General features: G+C 42.6%; 2 protein-coding genes across 12 annotated transcripts in view; one reads left to right on the top strand and one right to left on the bottom strand.

The window, feature by feature from the left end:
- Positions 1-10593, bottom strand: part of ZFYVE27 (zinc finger FYVE-type containing 27) — a 19142-nt gene extending 8549 nt beyond the window's left edge. For 4 of the 8 annotated variants that reach the window (XR_001599313.2, XM_016164230.2, XM_016164234.2 and 1 more), the window contains exons 1-5: positions 10463-10593; positions 9031-9228; positions 5777-5847; positions 3481-3667; positions 1068-1163 (exon numbers count right to left, since the gene is read on the bottom strand). Coding sequence is in view for 7 of the 8 variants with exons in the window: in XM_016164230.2 (XP_016019716.2) it covers positions 1068-1163; positions 3481-3667; positions 5777-5847; positions 9031-9227 (551 nt within the window). In the remaining variant the exon portion in view is untranslated. Of the gene's footprint in view, positions 1-1067; positions 1164-3480; positions 3668-5776; positions 5965-9030; positions 9229-10046; positions 10159-10239; positions 10350-10462 lie in introns of those variants that run through there. The other 4 variants (XM_016164233.2, XM_016164231.2, XM_016164236.2 and 1 more) reach the window with 4 other exon arrangements.
- LOC107520381 lies at positions 10412-21911 on the top strand. 4 transcript variants are annotated; one of them, XM_036222567.1, is made up of 5 exons: positions 10427-10740; positions 13245-13348; positions 17263-17271; positions 17865-18033; positions 21851-21911. In XM_036222567.1, exons 1-5 carry the CDS (start codon positions 10441-10443, stop codon positions 21896-21898), a joined length of 630 nt encoding a protein of 209 aa, XP_036078460.1. In that variant the 5' UTR covers positions 10427-10440; the 3' UTR covers positions 21899-21911. The 4 variants fall into 4 exon arrangements, with proteins under 4 accessions (XP_036078458.1, XP_036078459.1, XP_036078460.1 ...); XM_036222565.1 differs by lacking the exons at positions 13245-13348; positions 21851-21911 and adding an exon at positions 19394-20397 and having other exon boundaries at positions 10412-10740; XM_036222564.1 differs by lacking the exons at positions 17263-17271; positions 21851-21911 and adding an exon at positions 19394-20397.

Here is a 21911-nt window from a genome sequence, read left to right as displayed (position 1 = left end):
AACCTGAAGCACATCAATATGGGTCTGGGCAAAAAAACAGCTCTGCGCACAGTTAACAAAGCAACACGGTCTAGCTAATCAAACAAGTGGACAACGAAGCGAGGAGGAAGGATTTACCACCATAAGGAAGTTACTGCTTGCTAACGACTGACACCGGTGAGGCTGCAGTGGTGGCGCTATGAGGCTGGGGCCACATAAGTTGGTTCAATGTTCATCATTCCTCAGGCTCTAGGCCCTGAAGTCTAGAACAAGACAGCCTTGGCTCTGAATCCAGCTTTGCCACTTCTCACTGTACGCCCTTAGGCAAGTCCCTTGGTCCTCCAAGCAACACCTCCTTCCCACATAAACTGGGGATTAAAATAGTGCCCATCTCCTAGGGTTACTAGGAAGAGTGAGGCAATACACAGAAAGTGTTGAGCATAGGGCCTGGAACGAGGGGGGAAACTAAATAAATATTAGTTGTCACTATTATTTATAAAGAGCCTCAAAAACAGTCCTTCCATTCGATCCAGTAGTTTCATCCTTGAATTTACTCTAAAAAAAAATTCAAAAGATTAAAGCTAAACTGATAACAACGTGCACTACAAGCTGACTAAATACATAACCAAATGATTCTATAAATTACAATATATTCACCATCTATATTAATGTGATATTACAAATAATTCCAAAAGTCATGTAGCAACAAAGAAAACCATTTATGATATAATGATAAGTAAAAAAGAAAAAAGAAATCTCACATACACTATGGAGCTATCAAGTATATGCATATGATAAACTCTTGAAGTCAATCCAAACCTAAGATCAGCTGCTCTATCAAGGCGGGAGATTACATGGCAAGTTATTTTTCTAAATAACTAAAATATGTTTACCGGACCTAAAAGAAGGTATCCAAACCACAGCAGTTTATTTGTGCCCACAAGCCCAGGTGCATGTCTGCACACAAGAGCCTCAGGGGCTCTCTTCCCATGAGCTAGGGGCACAGCGGTCCTCTCAAGCCGGCTGGCTTTGCCTGGGGCTGCAAACTCCTCCAGAGTAGCAGTGTGTAAGCTGAGGGGGCCACTCACTGTGAAGACACGGTGGGGTTCTCCCAGTGCAGCACACGGTAGGCGGCTTCGCAGGCACAGCACAGGCGGCTCAGGAAGGCCTCCAGCTGGATCAAGCTGCAGACATAGGGGGCGTCCGTGAGCAGAATGCCCTGCCCTGCTCACCCAGGGGGCCTGATAGAGCTCTTCGGTAGCAGAACCTAGGACTCCAGAGGCCCAGCTGGCTTGGGATGGCCAGTCTCTTCAAACCCATTGGAAGGGATAAAGAACCTGACAGTTTCAGTCACCTTTTTGGAAGCCCTGCTGAGTGGCAAGAAGACAATGGTCTCTTTTCAGCTAGTGATGTGGGGTCTTAGCTAACTGGGCAACAGTTTTCCTCTATAAAATGAGCAGTGTACTCACCTCACAGATACACTAGAGCTGTGAGGACAAATGGGGTATAAGACAAACTCACTTGGAGAGTTGTTCTGTTTTGTTTTGTTTTAATGGATGCACTCCAAAAGCAGAGCACAAGTTTGTGCAATGAGCACCCAGACCTTGGTTTCTGAAAGGATCCTAGGAGAAATGGCTGATTCTAAAGCTAGAGCAGGGAAAGTATGAGATGAATTTGAACATCCTATTGTACCATGAAGTAAGGAAGCACTCAAAAATTATGGGACATAGTGAAAGAACACAGGAGCTAGTTCAAAAGAGCTCCCACTGCCCAAATCTAGGACAATTTGAAATCAAAATAAATAATAACAGTAATGAATTATAACTCATTGAATTAAAGAAAAAATCTTGAGTTCATATTAATAATGAGTAAGAATTATAGTAGAATGCCAGCTCATAATGACTAGAAAATCACTTTTGCAATCATCATATGAATAAATTGGTAAAGGCAAGACCCATCAATGGACTTAAAAGTAGTGGGTAAATGTTTCATGAGGAACAAGGTATTTACTTAGTCTCAAAGTATAACCCCCCGGATTACTAACTCTAAAGCATAACGTGATCATTTTACATGGAGAAACCTTAACCAAGGGGTCAAAGTTAGAATCTTCCATGAGACAGACTGATATCATGTACCTCCTAATACAATGCACTGACAACGACATAAAGTCACTTGTCATTTCCTGCCCAAAATACATAGCTCAAATCTAATCATGAGGAACCAAACAAGTCCAAACAGAGGAAAATTATACAAAATAAGAAGTGTGTTCTATTAAAAAATGTCAAGGTCATGAGAAACAAAGACTGAGGACTACTCTAGGTTACAAGAGACTAAAGAGACATAAAAACTAAATGTGTGATTCTGGATTGGATCCTGGATCAGAAAAAAATTTATATAAAAGACCTTATTAATACAACTGTTAAAGTTTGCTTATAAACTCTATATTAGGTAACAGTACTAATACTAATGTAATCAACATAAAATTTCCTAAGTTTGATTTTTGAGCTATGGATATAAGAGGATGTCCTTGTTCTTAGGAAATACATGCTGAAGTATTTGGGGTAAACAGGCATAACGTTTGCAACTTACTTTCAAATGGTTCAGGAAGAAAAAAATAATGTGTGTGGAGAGATAGATGCAGCCAGTGCGGCAAAATATTAATAATTGTTCTATCTGAGTAAAAGGCATATGAGAATTCTTGGTATTATTCTTCCAACTCTTCCATAAGTTTAAAATCATGTTAAAGTAAAAAGGTTTTTTAAAAAAACAGAGATACCCAGGTCCCACTCCAAATAACTGACTCAGATTTTCTGGGGCTGGCCTCTGTTTGTTTATAACTTTTTTTGAAGTTCCGCAGATGCCTCTGCTGTATGCCAAGAGAGGCCAGGTTAGGGAGGGCTCAGTAAATGGCAGCTGGCACTGAAGCTGTTACATCAGTATTATTCAACGGTCTGACGGTGCTTCCGCAGGAGTGCCGCCTCTGTCACATTTAGGAAGTTTCTCCACAGTGCAGTGACGATGACTAATATTTACTGGACACTTCTTGGGTACTAGACATTCATTTAATCTCCACAACCATCTATGAGGTAAACTTATTATTATCTCATTTAAAAAATGAAGAACCTAAGGCACAGGGAGGCTGAGCAACTTGTCCTATGCTATACAGCCAGTAAATGTAACAGCTGGGATTTGAACCCAGGCAGTGCTTCATGTGTGCACATGCTTAGTCAAAACCCTAAACTATTTCTCTAGTGGAAAGAACACAAGCTGTGAAACCAGCTGGATCTGGATTCTCATCCCTGCTCGGTCACTTTCTAGCAGCATAAGCCCTCTTCCTTGTCCATAAATGGACGAAGATAATAGTAGCTACCTCCCAGTAGTGTTAAAAATATAAAAGGAAATAACATCTGTAGTTTGCCTAATACAATGCCTGGCACACTCAGTGTGGTGAGAGGTGTTACTGTGACTGTCCCTCACCTCCCTGGCCGGTTCCATACTCACAAGCTCTTCACCTCAGCCACGGCCTCTGGGCGAGACAAGCGAACTCTCTGCAGGCCCTCCTGCCTCACACTGTGATACCTCCTCCGCGTGAGCTCAGACTCGGGTAGCTGGGCCCGGCAAACCTCCTGCAGGTAGCCCAAAAGGGCGGGCACTGAAATCACCAGGGCACCCACTGAGTACCATGCACCTATGGGATCAACAACACTGTCAGTAAGCAGGTAAGGACCAGGAGCCTCCACCCGCCCAGATGTCCACATGCACTCGCTCCCTTACCTCCTCCATGGCTCTGCCGAGAGGCCTTCTCTGATCACTCCCTAGAAAACAGTGTCTACCCCCTCACTCTTGAGCCTCTTAACCCAGTTGTATTTTACCTCAAAGAATTTATCACCACATGACAAATTACAGGTATGGTCTTTGTCTCTTCCACAAATGTGGCTCTTGAAGGCTGAGACTTTGCCTATTTGGTCGCTGCTATAGCCCCAAGCCCCCTTTTTTTTTTACTATTAAAAACCCTATGGTAGCTTGCAGTGGGTGGCTCATGCCTGGATCTGGCTGCCAAGAGTTCCCAGTGACTGACATTCTGATCTCTGGGCCACTGGGGCAGACTAGAAGCCTCTCCTTTGGCTTTTAGAGTACTCCAGACCACTGTGGGTTGAGAAATGGTGAAGGTGAAAGAAAATCCAAAGAAGGAACTTTGGTACGCCCAAGGCAGGCTGACACAGCACTGGGCACAGAGTAAATGCTTATTAAATATCTGTCATGGGAACTGATTTGCTTTGGAAACGTATTCAGAAAAACCTGAATAAAAACAGCCTGGGAATGATATCTGAGTTTTCACCAGGCAAAGAAGAGCCCTACTGAGGAACAACATGAGATATTATATGAAATGAGTTTATATTCAACCTACTGAATCCATATCTCCATAGGAAACAAAAACGCCCTTGAGAAACGTGAGTTCAGAAGAATGACTCATGCAGAAAGGACCCGGCTCCTCAGAACGTTCTGTCCCAGGTCCTTCACTCATTTTCCCTGAGGGGTTCAACTTTTTCTGTGGCCATCTGCCAGTCCCAATAAGAGACAGGTCTGGGTCACAGCATACCTTATTATGAAAGGTCCCCAGGAGACATCACTACCTGAGACCCCTACAGCCACCCACCCATCCACATGTCTTCCTCACTGGCAGTGACTCCCCAGTGATGCCCACCAGGCTCATTTGCTAAGCCAGAGAAATCTACAGATGTGGCAAAAATCCATATCAGCTCACCTTCCTGGTTCCCTCATCCCATGTCATGCCCCAAATGACCTCCAAATCAGCTCAGAAGCCAAAATGGAAAAAGGTCAATGAATCAGCATTCACTCAAGAAGAACACAATAAAAGATACACAGAGAATGTGATCCAAGACCCCCAGGGGATGCCTAAAACCAGAGAGTACTGAACCCAACATATACTGTTTGTTCCCACACGTACATGCCTATGATAAAATTTAGTTTATAAATTAGGCAATTTCATGGATAGATGTTTCATTCTTACTGTAGATCTTAGCAACCTCAGCATACAATATTTTTTCTTAAGTAAAGAACTTTCACCTTTTCACTTAAGGAAGCTCCTTCAGGCTTCTCTTTAGCATATTTGAATTGCCAGCATTGCTACTCTTGCACTTTGGGGCCATTATTAAGTAAAATAAGAGTTATTTGAACCCAAGCATAATGATACCACAATGGTCGATCTGATAACCCCAGGCGGCTACTAGGGCAGGTAGCATATACCATGCGGGTGTGCTGGACAGAGGGGTGACTCACGTCCCAGGCAGGACATAGCGGGATGGCAAGAGACTCCATCACACTACTAAGAATAGCACCCAATGTAAAACTTATGAATTGTTTTTATCTGAAATTTTCCATTTAATATTTTTGAACCATGGGTGGCCATGGGAAACTGAAACCACGGAAACCCAAACTGTGGATGAGGGGGCCTACTATAATGTATTGGCTGCTTTGTGTCAGGCACCGTGTTAAGTGTACACAGAATATCTCATTCCTCACAACTCTGCGGAAAGCACTGTTATTATCTTCCCTTTAGGGATGAGAAAAATTAGGCCTTAGGTAATGCCAGCAGCCCAGCCAGGATTCTAGCCCAGAGTGCATCTCTCCAGAGCCTGTGTTCTAACATCAAGGAGACACATAGGGAGGCCAACTCCAAGGCAAAAGCAGCAGCTCCTTCATCCAAGGCTGCTTCTCGAAATTCTCCCCCATGTTCATTCACAAAAAACCTCTGGCCCCTGGAAGCACTTCTTACCCTCATTCAAAGTGAGGAACAGGATGTTGAGGCCCAGGCAAGTCAGCAAGGAACACAAAGGCATCTGCCACCTGAAACACAGAGGGTCCTGGTCACTAAAGATGGCTGCTCTTCCAGCTGGGAAGTGGGGTGAATCAGCCCTGGTGGGTCATCAAGCCAGAAGCAAGAGGAGAGGCGTGGAGCTCAGGCTGTCGAGGAAAAACGAAAAGTGGGCCTCTCACTTAGACAGTGAGATGAGTTACAGTCACACATTAGGTCACAGGGTAAGAAAAGGCATCCTCTCAGAACTAGACAACCTATAGAACTGTCTCCAAGAAGGAAGAAAAATTCATAATATTATCTATTAAGAAACCTACTTAATACTGTTTAACCGGTATTTTCTAAGGTTCTACTCTCTTTAAAAGGTGACAATACAAACATTCTTCTTTAAAATTGCCCTTTTTTTAATTGAGATATAATTTATGAATAATATTGTTTTTAACAACTACAGAAGAACATATATTCATTGCACAACATTCATCTAATACAATAAATGAGATGACAAAATGTGAAGAATTTTGTGACTCTCTTATTTCTGCAGTTTTGAGTTTGTTTTCAATGTACATTAATTCAGAAGAAGAAAAATATTTTACTTTATTATATTAAAAATGAAGATGAAACCAGGGTGTAGCATTCTCTCAGCAAACATGCCCTAAGTAAACTGGAACAGATGGAAGACCCCACCATCAACACCTAAGAGCAAAGCAAAAGCCCCCACCAAAGGAAGAAAGACCAGTGACTCAGGTTGCTGAGGACACACACTGATGGCCTAGTCCTTGATAAAAAGACATTTAGTAGGGAAAAAGAGGCACAGATGTCATAAGGAAGTAATGAAGTCTAAAAAGCAGTGCCAGTGTATTTAAGGTCAGCCATCAGGAGAGAGAGACAAACAGGCAAATAAACAGCGAAGCTGCTGGCAAGCAGTGTATTCAAAACTTAAAATGTATTTTCTTTTGCTCTAATTGGGGTATTTCAGAGTTACTAAATGAGGTTAACTAATTATGTGCTGCTTTTATTTCTTAATAAAAGTTATAGCAAGGGAATGCAATGACCTCTCTCTCTGCCTTTCTCTTAAAATTCAACACATTCCAACTGTACCACCTAAATTAGGCCTCTGATCCATCTAGTGGCAGCCACCCGGGTAAAAGCAAATTAAAAGTCAGTTCTAAAGCCAATCCCATTACAGAAATAAAAGTATCACACAGCCACTGAAGTCACTTTCATTTTAAAGCCTCTCCCATCCTGTCTTCACTGACACTTTGGACGTGGAGACCCAACTACTAGAGTAGCTGATCCCAGAAGAGAGGAGTCTTTTTAAAAATCTATTGCAGCTCTAGGCTTCAGACCTAACAGCTAAAGCTCAAGATTAGGTCTCTCATCAAAGTCAAATCCTCTTTACTAAGAAAAGAACAATCAAATGCACAAACTAATCTGACAGCCACTTTCACAGACCAGCGCTCTGTCTCCCAGAGGTCCGAGACCACAAACTCCTGGGGGCTTTTTAAGCCCAATGTTTCTATTCCATCCACCTTTAATCAATCTCACCACATCCTGAGATTTCTAATTTCATAAAATGAAAAAGCCCTAACACATTAGTGTCAAGAAGCACTAGACCAGCGGTGGAAAAGGAGAAGGGCAAGATATATTTAACTTTTGTGTTTTGCCACAAAAGGGCAAAACACACACACATAGACAGACAGACATAAGTCTGCACTTACATGTGCACACACATTATAAAACACCAGAGAGCACAGCCCATGCTCTCCAGAGCCTACCCTCAGCCCTAGGGAAGACTGAAATTCATTTCAGATAGTTGGTCAAGGTGGGATTATAAAATGAGCCCCTCCTCATATTATTTCACCATCCTTTGCACCAAGAGCACAATGGTCTAATAGTAGAGAACTGACTAGCTCATCTTTAGGGATAAAGCCATAAATTAAAGGGATTCTGGGAAAAACAAGACAAATTTAGGGCCTTGTTAGGAAAGTTAAAAATACACCTCCTACTATTCCCATACTGAGATAAGAATGATAACTTAATAGCACCCTTTGAGGTTAACCCAACTCCAATCACCCTTTCTCCTATCTCTCTCTCTCAGGCATCTTAGAGGGTTGAAGTTCTCTATGAGAATCTGATAGAAATTAGAACCTTCTCCCTAGAAATACACACATGTGCCCACACACAATTTTTCATTCTGTTTCAGGAGATTCACTGACCCCTAAGGCCCCATTCACAGGCTCCAGGTTAAGAATGTCCGCTCTTTAGGACAACCAGGTTTTATGTACTCCCAATGAGATGCAATGTTAGGACATACGACCTTTGCTAAAAAAAATTTTTTTATTTGAATCTAATCCAACCTTTAGATCTAACTTTCAGTCCACACCATGAGGAAGCCACCAGACATATCTAGGTAGGAAATTCTCCAGGACAGTCAGCTGAGTCCCTTCAGCAAGTCAGTGTCATGAAAGAAGAAATCATTTTAGATTAAGATTTAAGGGACATAATAACCAAATAGTATGCATAGTCCTGGACTGTAACCTGATTTGGCCAAAAAAACCTGTAAATGACATCCTTGGGACAACTGAGGAAATTTGAATATGAACTCGGTATAGGATGTTATCAAGAAATTAATTCTGTTAGGTATAATGTTACTTTGATTATGAAAAAATGTGCTTATTTAGAAACTGAAGTATTTAGGGAGTGGAATGGCATATAGCTATCAATTAAAATACTTTAAAATAAGAAATAAAATGAGCTGAAAAGAGAAAAAGAAAATTGTGGAGGATGAAAACTGAAGCAGAATAGGAACAAAAAATATTGAGACTCATAATTCTAAAGTATTAGTAAAAATAGTACCTGCTTTTTCACAGGTATTTGTATTTAACTTATGTTCAAAATTACATCCTAATTTTAATATTATTATGCTAATATTGGGAGAGAAGGGGGAAAAAAAAGCATGCTCCAGATATAAAAGGCCCAATGTTTAAGGTTAGGTAGCAGTCCTGAGGTTTGAGCTTATTCAACCACAAAGAATAAACTCAGGAAAAAGGCCAGATGGTTCCCAGTGCCTACCTCTCCTGGGCTGGGCCTGAGACACAGGGTGGGCCTGGAATAGCAGAAAAGACAGCCCAGTCACTGCCTAAATGTCCAGGCACAACTACATAGCGAGAAGGCAGAAGATCCAGCAGGTCAGAGCAACTCTACAAAGTCTGTACCTGAGCAAGTACCGGACACCATCACCTGCATCCTTCAAGGGTTCCAAGTAGATCTCAAGCCTCTTATAGGACAGAACCAAGTTGAAAAGATCAAACGCTGGAGACTTGGTAGGGGCAGGTGGAGACTCCGGGGAAGCCTCGGGCATCACGCTGGGGCTCGCCTCTGGCCCACACCCCTCAGGCTCTGATGTCTGCATCCTGCAACCATAATAATTCCCGTCATTTGCATCATAATTCTAATGCTCAACACACTTCCACTTGCAATTTTTCAATGGTGCCTGAAATAAACCTGTAAGGCAAGGAGGTGGAATGCCCATTTCACAGAGGAGGAAACACATTCAGCAAGGTAAAGTGAATTATCCAGATATAAAATTCTGCTCTTCTGACTCTCCATCTAATGTTCTTTTTCCCACAGACCCATCAAGCGTATAAACTGTAAAGACAGTGTAAAGACCAAGCACACATGATTGTTGAAGGGAGGTAGCCTGGGGTCTCGAGAGAAATGATATCCTGAAATATTTTTATCCCACTCTTCTCCTGGTCAATTTCTACTCATTCTTTAGGTATTTGGCTTAAACATCACTTTCTTGTTCAGAGAAGTCTTGGCCAAGACCTCCGGGTTGAACTGGGAGACTCTCCCCAATGCTCCCAAAAGATCATTTACTCACATTAACGGGATTTATCACACCAAAGTAAAACTCCCTGCTTAGTTACCAGTCTGCCCCTCTTAACTTTGAGCTCCACCAAGTCAAGGACTATGTCTTCCATTCACCACTGTTTCTGCCCGCAATGGGCGCATAATGAATGCGCGCTGAATGAATAAATGAATTACCCATTCTCCAGGACCTCAGTGCTTTTTCCTGCCCCATCCTCTAACCCTTCCCTCTCCCTTCTGTTCCCAACTTCCTGGACCATCCGTCCCCTTTCTCTCTTGAACCCCAAGGGGCAGTCAACACCTTCCATAACATCCCATTCCCATCGCCCTTCTCTGATCAGGGGAGACACAAAAAACTCACCGTCTTTCCTAATTTCAAAGTCCAACGCAAACACTAAGCGGAAAACAAGGGGGCGGAACCTCGGCGCACAGCAACATAAACCAGTCCCAAGCAGTGAGCTGCAATCTAACGGAGGTCAGGGGGAGTGACAAAGGGGCCACCGGAAGCCCGAAATCCCCGCAGGCCGAGTTAGGACGAACTAGGACGAGCGGACCTAGGGCGAGTACGAGGTAGGAGTCCAGGAGAAGGTGAAGTAGGTCAGCGCCAGCAGAGGCCTGGACCACGATGTCTGCAACCCTAACAAGCCTGCCGCGGGCCTGCGGCCCAGAGCAGGGAAGGCCGCGCGCGAGATCGCTGGGCCAGCAGGTGGAGGCCTCCACGGCGTCCAGGTGCCCAACTCCGCGGAAACGATGGGATGGGAGGGAGTGGCATCTTACCTACGCGGTCGCTGGGTGGTTTGGGGGAGGGGCGGGGACGGCCGCGGGGAACTGATAGGGCCGCTGGGCCCCGGAGCGTTTCCTCAGGCCCGCCCCACCCCGACAGCGCGCTTCTCCCCTGGGCCGCTCGGAAGTCGCAGGCCAGAAAACCTCCTCTTCCCCAGCCGCCGCCGCCGCCGCTTCCTCGAATTGCTCTGTGGCGGCGTGCCCGTGACGTCATCGCGCCCGCCCTGCCTCCGGCGCGGCTCCCAAACTTCGCTCCTCCCACTCTTGCACAGGTAAGCGCTTTCGTCAGCACTGCGCCTGCGCACTTTTTCCGTCTCAGCCCCGCCCTGACTCAGCTGTGTGCCTGCGCGACCCCTTTTCACGAAATCCTGCGGAGCCCTGGGAGCAAACTCTTTGGGACCTTGGCCCTCGCTTTCCCCGCCTTGCTGTGAAAGACTCCAGCAGAGAACAGTTGGCAAAAAGCTAAACTGAAGAATTTATGTCTGTATCTTCCTTCCTCACCAGCTTTAGTATTTAACTCCCCTCCTCAGAACTGTGAGCCCACTAAAGGCAAACACCTGTATGCCCTGTAGGCCAACAATAGAATGCAATTCTGTTCAGTGTGTTCTGAGTAGCCACTGTGTACGGAGGCCTGTGCAAGCCTTTCCCAACCCAATCCACTTCTCACCGTGATTCTTGGTTAATCTCCCTTTCAGCACGATTCCGATGACTTTGCATTAAGAATAACGCTAGCACTTATTTACTGAGGGTTTACCAACCACCAGGCACTGGACCAAGCTCTCTATAGGCATTTTCTTATCTAGTCCTCCTCCAACAACCCTATTAGGGTTATCACCATTTTACAGATGAGGAATGTGAGGCATGTTAAGGAACTTCATCAATGTTACTCAGCCAATATGCAACTAGAAACTTGATTTGAACCTAATGTGTCATCTGACTCCTAACACCACAATTATACCACAGTCATGTTAGTCTGCATTGACCTGCCTCATCCCCTCCTACTCCATTTCAGGAGTCTCTTAACTTCAGCCAGCTGAACCCCTCCATTGCTTGTGCATTGCTTTGCTTGTGCTGTGAGCTTAGCAAGAAATGCCTTCCCCCTGCTTTGAGCCAAATCCAAACTATTCATCTAAGCAGGAGTCAAATATCTGTACCCCTTCCCTGATTGCCCCAGCCGGATGTCCCCCTTCCAAACATCCCCCTTCCAAAAGGCCAGAATGTAGACAAATAGAACCTCATATACAGCAGCCCCCCCACTTAGAGAGGGGAATATGTTTCAAACCCCCAGTGGATGCCTGAAACCCCAGTGAATAGTAACAAACTTTATATATGCTATGTTTTTTCCTATACATACCCACCTATGACAAAGTTTAATTTATAAATCAGGCACAGCAAGAGATTAACAGCAATAACTAATAATAAAATACAACAATTATAACTATGTTGTACTAAAAGTTATATAAATGTAGTCTCTCGTGCTCTCAAAGTATCTTATTGTACTGTACTCATCTTTTCACTTAATGGAAGCACTTTACAGATTAGCTTCTCTTTGGCATATCCAAACGGCCAGCATCACTATTCTTGCTCTTTGGGGCCATTATTAGGTAAAACCAAGGTTTCTTGAAAATGAGCACTGCGATACCATAACAGTTGATTTGATAACCAAGATGACCAAGTGCCTAATGGGCTGGTAGTATGCATATACAATGTGGATAAGCTGGACTATGAGATGATTCACATCCCTGGCAGGACAGAGCAAAACAGCACAAGATTTCGTCATGCTACTTAAAACAACGCACAACTTAAAACCTATGAATCACTTATTTCTGGAATTTTCCATGTAAAACTGTGGATAAGGGAGGTCTACTGTATACCACTAATTATATTCAGAAATTCCCCTACTTTTTAAAGAAATGAGCTTGCCTTTGTGGCTGGCCCAGGCTTTCTGAGGAACTCTGACTCTTCTCTTTAGAATGAATCTAGAGGAAGTATAGAACTTCCTCTAGAATGAAGAAATTTTTTTCTGCAATATCTTAACTATCTGAAATTCCACCATCAGAAATTTACTCCAAAGGTAAATATCAATTTCTTTGCAATCCCTCATCCTTGAATTTGCCTGGATCACTGGCCTCAGGCTGGCTATCGCTAGTAGTATTACTGGTTCTCTCTTCTGGCAACTATAGAATTGAGGGATATTATTCAAGAACTTTTAAATATTATTTGAGGGGTCACTGGAGGATAGAAGAAACCTCTAATGACCAGAAAGGGACAAAGTCGTGGCCAACATCAATGAACAAAGGCTCCCCCTGGTAATTAGAGACTAGTTAGCTGGACTCCACTTTATGAGGTCTGACTCGGATTTTTTATAATCAAGTTCTCGTAGTTCCTTCTTTCCTTTCTTCGGCATTCTGCGTTTTCACTCTTTGCCTCAAATCCTAGTGCCACTGATACTTTCCCCTGGATAGCAGATAGGTGAAAGAAACTAAGGGAGAAAATAAAATAGTAAAAGAGGATAATACCTTAACTATAGTGAGGGTGTGTATAGCCCACATAATTGACTCATAAACCTCACCATGGAGAAATACTAGAGGGAAAATACTGGGCAAAACAAGCTGAAGAAATAGGAGTGGGAAGAGAGAAGGGGATGTCTAAGCACAACTTCCTCCACCAGATGGCGCCCTCGCATACTCTCACACAGACCTTGGGATTCCCGGCTGTGGTCACCATTTCCACAGTACAAGCATACCATTAAGCTTCGCTTTATTGCGCTCCACAGATGTTGCACTTTTTACAAATTGAAAGCAAGACCCTCCAAGCAGCAAAAATATTACAACTCACTTTATTGTGGTGGTCTGGAACCAAACCCGAAATATTGCTGAGGTATGCCTGTATACCAGATCTTTTCATGCTTCTAGCTCTGTATTAATTTTCATGCTTCTAGTTCAATGAGTTATCGCTTGCTGGGTAACCAATTATTTCAAAACTGAATGGCTTAAACAATAAATACGTATTTTTTCACATCGGTGTTTGGCTTTTGGATAGTTTTGGTCAGGAAATCATGAGCAGTTGGGGGAGCAGTTTGGCTGAGTGTAGCCAGATGTTGCCCAAGGCTACCATCATCTGAAGGCTTGATGGAGCTGGAGGATAGGCTTTCATGATGGCTTCCTCACATGGCAGACTAATTGATGCTGATACTCTCATGCTGACAGGGTGGCAGTAGGTTCTAGCACCTCATCACTTAGGACCCTCCAGAAAGCATTTTGATGGTCCTCACTCATGACATGGTATCTCCCCAGAGTTAGAGATCCAAGAGGGCACAAAGGCAAGAAAACACAAGTTCTTCTATAATATATGCTCAGAAGTCACACACAATATCCTATTGGTTTTATGGGTCAGAACTATTAAATGTTCCAATGCATACTGGGAGGATTATACAAGAGCTCAACTACCAGGAGGTGAGAATAATTGGAACCTGGAGGCCATCTTGGATGCTGGCTACTGTGTGCTGCTCTGTCAGTTTAGAATACCCTTCCTTTTCTAGCTGACCCCTTCCCACTTACCTTTTAATACCCAGCTAGAATGTCAGGACCTTTGTTAAACCTACCCCAAATAATTCCTCCTCTGTGTTTACTAGAGCTATGTTCCATCTCTATTATGCACCTATCACTTCGCATGTTAATCTGTCTCCTGAATGTGACAGTTTGCCTCCATTGTGCCCCAAGTTCCTGAGAGTAAGGAGACTGAGACTTAACATCTTGGCAGCCTTAGTTTCTAAAAAATAAAGTGTTTAAAGACTATATGCTTCCTTTAAAACATAAAATAACAAGTGTTAATGAGGATGGGGAGAAATTGGACCCCTTGTGCACCGTTGGTGGGAATGTAAATGATGAAGCCTCTGTGAAAAACAGTATGGCAGTTCCTCAAAAAACCAAACATGTTGATTAAAAATAAGCATTACCATATGATCTAGCAATGCCACTTATGGGTATATACTCAAAAAAATTGAAAGCAGCATCTCAAAGAGATATCTGTACACGTGTATTCATGACAGCATTATTCACAATAGCCAAAAGAAGGAAACAACCCACGTTTCCATTAACAGATGAATGGATAAAACAAAATGTGGTATGTATATACAATGGGCTCTTATTCAACCTTAAAAAGTAAGAAATTCCGACACATGCTACAACATGAATAAAACTTGAGGGCATTAATGGTAAGTGAAATAAGCCAGTCTCTCTCTCTCTCACACACACACACACACACTATTGTATGACTTCACTTATACTGGGTACATAAAGTAGCCAAATTCATAGAGACAAAAAGTTGAATAATACTTGGCAGGAGCTGGTGGGAGAGGACCGGAGAATTAATGTTTAACAGGTACAGAGTTTCAGTTTTGCAAGATGAGAAGAGTTCTGGAGGTGGATGACGGTGATGGTGATGGTTGCACAACAATATAAACATACTTAATACCACTGAACTGTGTGCTTAAAAAATGGTAACATGGTAACTTTTGTCACGATTTAAAAAATTTTCAATGAAAGAATGATGGATAAACAAAGTGTGATATGTCCATTCCATGGAATATTATTCACCATTAAAAGGAATGAAGTATTGATGACATGGACGAATTTTGAAAACATCATGCTATGTAGAAGAAACCAGACACAAAAGGCCACATATTGTCTGACTCCATTTATATGAAATGTCCAGAAGACACAAATCCATAGAAACAAAAAGTAGATTAGTGGTTGCCAGTGACTGCGGGAAAGAAAGAATTGGGAGTGTCTGCTAACAGGTACAGGGGTTCTTTGTGGGTTGATGGAAATGTTCTGGAATTGGATAGTGGTGAATGTACTAAAACCACTGAATTGTACATTTTAAAACAGAATTTTTATGATCTGGTGTGTGAAATGTTATGTTAAATGAATTGTGTTTCAATTTTTTAAATGAATGATTAATGAAAGAAATATTTGACTGGTACGTGTTTTTAGATTCTGTTTAATATTTAGATTTTCTCTAGTATTTAAACTTAATGTTTGAGTACATTTGGGGATTAATAGCTAACTGCCATTGCTCTGAAAAGTGTTCAGTAAATACATCTCTATGTTCTTGTACCTGGAAAAGAAGTACTTATGAGTAATGAGTTTTCCAGCTGTGAGACAGTGAGTTGTCAGACAAACAGCAAGGAAATGAATGCCTGCAGTTACATTCTTACTCAACAGTTCTTGGCAGCCATGAAAACAACCATTCATCAAACACGGGCGCAAAAAGTCTTGCAAAGCAAGGCAATGAAAGCCTCAGCAATAAAATCTTTTGGCCTCCCATGAAACACAGTTAACTGTCCACCAGAAAGTCCTGTTCCACCTTCTGTGGTATAGAGCTGTAGCTGGGCAGCAGATGCCCAGCCAGGGACTACATTTTCCAGCCCCCTTGCATATAGATTGTGTTATGTTCATCTCCAAAAGAAGTGAATGGAAATGGTGTCACCTCTAGAACAAGACATTGAAAGTCAGAATTCTACTTCTCCCTCCCTTCTCCCAAATGCCAGTTCAATGCAGAGAAGATGGCTGGGCTACAAAGTCCAAGCAACCTAAGTCCTGGAATTATCATAGAGTGGAAAGCCTTCCAGTAATCTGCAATATCCGCAATTATCAGTTATGTGAGGAGCAAGTAAGTTTGTATACAAACAATGAATACATTTTTATTATATTAAGCTACTGAAATGTTAGGGTGTATTTGTTACAACAGCTAAATATCAATATACATTAAACGACTATCGAATATGTGCCTTCCATAGGAATATAGAGATGAATAGCCTGGAATTCTTTCCTCAGAAAGTTCTAAATTCTAAATTAAAGAACTAGATGGAAGACTTAATGGGAGAGAAAACTTGAATAAGTATGTCACCAATGGAAGCGCAGAAAACCTGAATATCAGACCAATTACAATTAATTAAAAAATTGAAAGAATTAACAAAAACCTTCCTAAACAGCATCAGGCTCAGATTATTTTGTAGACATTTTATTAAACTCATCAATAAAATGATATAATTAAACAATTCCAAAGAACAGAACAAGATAGAAGACTTCCTAATTGATTCAGAATTACCATTTCTGATACAAATTCCAGGCAAGAGCACACCACACACACACATGAAAAGAAGTTTCATCTGGAATATAGCCAATTAAAAATAATAAAAAGAATACACCTACTACACAACTGAACCATTCCACTGCTAGGTATTTACCCAGGAGAAACAAAAGTATATATCCACACAAAGACTTGTACATGAATGTTCACAGTATCTTTATTTGCAATAATCAAAAACTTGAAACAACACAAATGTCCATCAACAGATAAATGGATAAACAAATTATAGTATATGCATACAATGGAGTAATACTTGGTGACAAAAATGAATAAACTACTGTTACCACAATAGCATGAATGGATCTCAAAACAGTCGAGTAAAAGAAGCCGGACACCACCACTCCCAGAGAAAAAAAAAGCACTGAAACTTTCACTTATATAAACCAGTCTCTAGTCACAGGAGGCAGACCACTGATTCCCCGAGAAGGGGAAAAACAAAGAGACTACAAAGAAGCACAAGGAAGCTTTTGGATATTATAGATGTGCTCACTGTCTTAATTGTGGTGATAGTTGCACAAGTATATACATATGTCAAAACTCATCGAAGTATACATTTAAACCATGTGCAGTTTAACATACATCGATTATACTCTAATAACTCCGTTTTGGTTTTTTTTGTTTTTGTTTTTTTTTTTAAGGACATCTAGGTAACCACTTCACCTCTCTGAAACTCATCTACAAAATGCAATTATTATCTACACTGTTTGTCTGTTCATATGAGGATAAGATGAAATAATGAATGTGAAAATATTTTGCAGACTGTGAATACAAGGGGTAGGAGGAGCATTGTGTAATCTTTATTTCTATTAATGCCATTATCAGCAATAACGTCATTATTATCATCACTATCACAGTCACTACAAAAAGACTCCCTCACGTTGGTCTTCTGGTACCCCTATGTTAACATCGCAGAGGTAGTTCATCGAATTAACTTGAAAGAAAAAACAAACTCTGCAAGTTCACTAATTAGCTCCTGGGGTTTGGCTTGGAGAAGAAAGTGACAAGCTGATAAATATAACAGGGTTTAAAGGGGGAGTGAGGAGAGACATGTTGTGAAATGTTCAGACATGCAACAACTAAAGAAGCCAGGCACACAACTGCTCCTGTAAATTTCTCCCTTGCCTGGACAAATTTTTATCTGAATGCAATCATGGAAGATCCTGCAAACAAATAATGGAGGGGAGTCTGTGAACGTCCCACTACTGACAGCAGAGAACTCATAGTCAGTTCATTTCTCCAGATGGACTGGAAGCCCAGGAAACAAGATGACGACAATGAGTCCTCCCGTGGTTAAAAGGAGGCAGAACTGCCAAGAGCACCGAGGCACAGTCCAGATACTGCAAAAGGGATTTAAAAAGAGGACAAAGAAGGACCTTGGATTTCGTAGAGAAGAAGATCTCAACCTTCAGGTAGGTAACAATTATTTTACTGCTTCTATGCTATCTTTTCAAGAAAGCTCAAATTTGTACACACACACACACACACACACATACACACACACACAAACAGTAGAGAGATTAATGCAAGGCCAGTGAGATTATCATTCCTCAGGTGAGGAGGGAGCCATGGAGGAGTTGGGGAGGAAGGAATTAACATTTATGAGCACTTATTATGGCTTAGGCTTGGCATTTTACAAACATTATCTTATGAAGTCCAACCAACAGCATTGCACTGCTGAGAGCTGAGCTGCACTAACTGCCAAGTACTCTGCTCTGTGTGCATGATCTAACTAAGTCCTTTCAACAGCCCAGTGAGGTAGGTACTGGTATTATCCCCATTTAGTAAGAGATATAGCTGAGACACAAAGAGCTTTAGTAAATTGCCTAAGTCCACGCAACAACTGATTAGGTTTGCCTCTGATGTCACAGGCTAAGCTTACCTAAAAATTAGAGCCAGTCATCCTAATTGCCTAGGGGACACAGAAGGAGACTGCCCAGTGTACAGGACAAGATTGTGACAGGCAGACGTGAGGGGTCTGGTGAAGCGGCCATACCTATGGCACACAGGGCCTTGAGAGGGAGGAGGGCTGGGTGGAGGGATAGTGTTACATGTCCTTCTAACATCTGGCAAACAGAGAGACTGTCTCCAGGAACCAGGAGAGTAACCTCAGCACAGTGAGCTGATTAAAACTAAAGGTAACTATCCAACTTCATTGTAAACTGGAAAGAAAGAAGCTGACGTAATTTGGATTTGTAATAACTTCCTCCACAGTCTTTCCTTCCTGCTCTAGTTCAAGCTATAAATATTACTGCTCAGCGTAGCTCTGGGTTAAGTCTTTGGATGGTTGGGAGAAAAAATTGTCTTCTGGGGAACCCTCAGAAACAGCATGGCGTGGAAGCACAGACCCGAGTTTGAATCTTGTTTCTGTCACTTATTCAAGTGCCCTGAGCAAATCAGTTTACCCTTCCAAGCCTGTCTGCTTGTCTATTAAATGGGGGTATTTAAAGCTTCATGAGCTTGAGTCTATGGCCATGCCACTCTGAACATGCCCGATCTTGTCTGATCTCGCAAGCTAAGCAGGGTCGGACACTGGTTAAGTGCTTAGATGGGAGACTACCTAGGAAGACCAGGCGCTGTAGGCATTTAATTTTTTTTAAATATTATTTTATTAATTTAATAAATAAATAAATACAACTTCATGAGCTTGAGAGGATGATGAGATGTTACATAAGGTATTCGTCATTCTCTTGGCTCACTGCAGACACTTCATGAAATGAGTTTCCCTTCTCCCCTCTTCCCAACCTTGACTCAGAAGTGCTTTACGATCAGGGCTTCAGAGAGTCTTCTTCAGGACTCCCGAAGAGAGCAGCAAGGAGAACCTGCATCCCACCTGAGGGAGATAGATGCAGGTGCGAAACTAAAGGGACTGCCTGTGGGACCTTGCCCTCACTTCATTTCTATGGGGAGAGAAGAACCATCATAGCCTCGGTGCCTGCAAGATCCCACATAGCCATCAGGTTCAGAGGAAGGGTCGTGGAACAGAGAGGGCGAACAGTAGGAGCCCTACTGGAATTTCCACCTGCTGATGTGGTTGGTGTGGTGGTTCATTGCCTGCAGCTGGCTTTGCCACATTGCTCTCTTGGATTCTGGCCACCTCCCCAGCATACCTGTTCTTTGCCCCAAGGGCCCCGAGAGTCTCAAGCCCTCCTCACCTCTTTCCAGCTGCCCCCATTAACCCAAGTCCCTGACATTCCTCTTCTCAAGACTGCGTATGACCCAGATACAGCCGCCCAGTGCTCCCTCCCTTCCTTGCTATTCTTGGCTGTGTCGGGGCAGAAAGAAAACACACCTGGGCAGGCCACTTCAAGCCTCTATTGCCTCATCGGTAAGAAAAGGACCCCCCGCCCCCGACCTTTAAGGGTTTCACTATGATTTCTATTGGAAGCAGCCAAGGAAATAACAAAGTTAACCAATGTGAGAAAGTTGGAAAGTTTCCAGAAAGGCCACAAAATCCTTGCCATCCCTGACTATTCATACAGACATTTAGGAAAGGTTAAACTATATTATTATATTAATTGAACATATAGAACTATGTGTTTGTTAATTTTAAGGAGCAAGTTGTACAAGTCTGAATGTATATACATTTCTGTGTGTGTGTGTACATCCGTGTATGTTTGATTAGTTATAAAAACTAAGGAAGGAGAGTTATAGTTAACAATGGTTAATCTCTAGAGCATGAGATTACAATGATCAAATGCCTCTTTTTATTTTATACACTTCTGAACAGTTTAAATTTTTAATGGATATGTATGGCTATTATATTTTAATAGATACGTATGGGTATTTATTTTATACATAACTACTGTAACAAACTAAACAATAAAAATATAAATAATGCTAACCAGACCTTCCTCTCTTATCTCCTTGCTCTTTCCTTTTATCCCCTGAGAATGTTTTACCTCTCCTTTCTCACCACCGACCACCTCATCCCCATCCCTAGAAAAGCAGGAAAAGTAATAGACATAAATGAGCAAATCCCTCGGATTCCCCAGACTCAAACAGGCCCAATCATGTTTCTGAGGAGTAGTGTCTTATTTCAAAGTGCCCCCAACATTAAACAGGAAATGTCAGATTAGACCATTTCTAAACACCTGCTCTCCAGGTGGGAAAACCAAACTACCTAAACTTCAGAATCTGCCAGAGGACCACAAGAGCTTAACGACCAGCTGCCAAGGGTAATGAGAGGACACTTACCAGTCCCAGTCCTGCCACTGCCTGTATGGACATGGATAAGGCCCTCCTCTGTGGGCTTCCACTTTGCCTATTGAGTGGGAGTATCAGTACCAACCTTTAAGACTGTAGACAAGCTCAAATAAGGTAATGCAAATAAAAGCACATTTTCAATTGCAAAATTCTTCACCAAGTTCAAGTAGAACAGGGGGCTTATCAGCTTTTACGTAAAGGGAGACCACTTTCATTTTGTGTGAAATTCATGAATAGATGCAGAGAGAAGGGAGTAAGGCAGGGTCCTTGGTCCTGATGGTTTTTTCTTCCACCCCGGAAATCTAAACTATGAAGAGGAGGATGTGTGCACGTGTGTGTGTGTGTGTGTGTGTGTGTCTGTGTGTGGTATGTGGAGAAGAGTGCTTTAAAAGAGAGCAAGTGTGAAGCACACACAGCATCTGATTCCTGCCTGGAGCTGCTATTCTAAGTGAGTTTTGAGATTTGTCAGTAGAATCCTGTGTCCTCCCTGCAGACTTTAGCCCAGGACACAGGAGGGAAGAGCCAACGAAGAAGCCTGTTAACTGCCCTCCCACCCTTTCCAGAGCACCTTAGTCAGCAAGCTGTGTCTGAAACCAGGGAGGAAAATCAGGTGGGGTCTGTCCAGGAGCCAACACCAGAGCAGACAGAGTGCTCTGCAGGAAAAAACCAGAGCCCAGCTTCCAGGAGACCCCACTGTGCCCTACTCAGCTCTGGGACTTTAGACAAGTTGCTACTCCACCACGTGATTCATTTCCCCATCTGTAAGGGGATGGACTAGACGGGGTTGGACTAGAACAGGATCCTTCTGGTTCCACGACCATGGTCATTCTGTGCCCGCCCATCAGGCAATGGAGTTTACCAGGGGGCCCGTGGAGAGCTGGGAAAGGAGTCTGGTATTCTTTCTGCCCTTGGTCAGGAATGGACATAGGCAGTCTTTCCCCCCATCCCCCACCCCCCATCTGGTTCCTGCGTCTTGTCCTGAACACACTGGAAATCTGTGAACTCATTTTCTTTCCCTTCCAGAAAGAAAGGAGAAGCCAAGGAGGCAGACAACAGGGCAGTGTGGCATAATGAGAAGATGGAG

This window comes from Rousettus aegyptiacus, unplaced genomic scaffold (genome assembly GCF_014176215.1).
Source record: "Rousettus aegyptiacus isolate mRouAeg1 unplaced genomic scaffold, mRouAeg1.p scaffold_m13_p_6, whole genome shotgun sequence".
Taxonomy (NCBI): Eukaryota; Metazoa; Chordata; class Mammalia; order Chiroptera; family Pteropodidae; genus Rousettus; species Rousettus aegyptiacus.
This window is presented reverse-complemented; position numbering and strand designations above follow the sequence as displayed.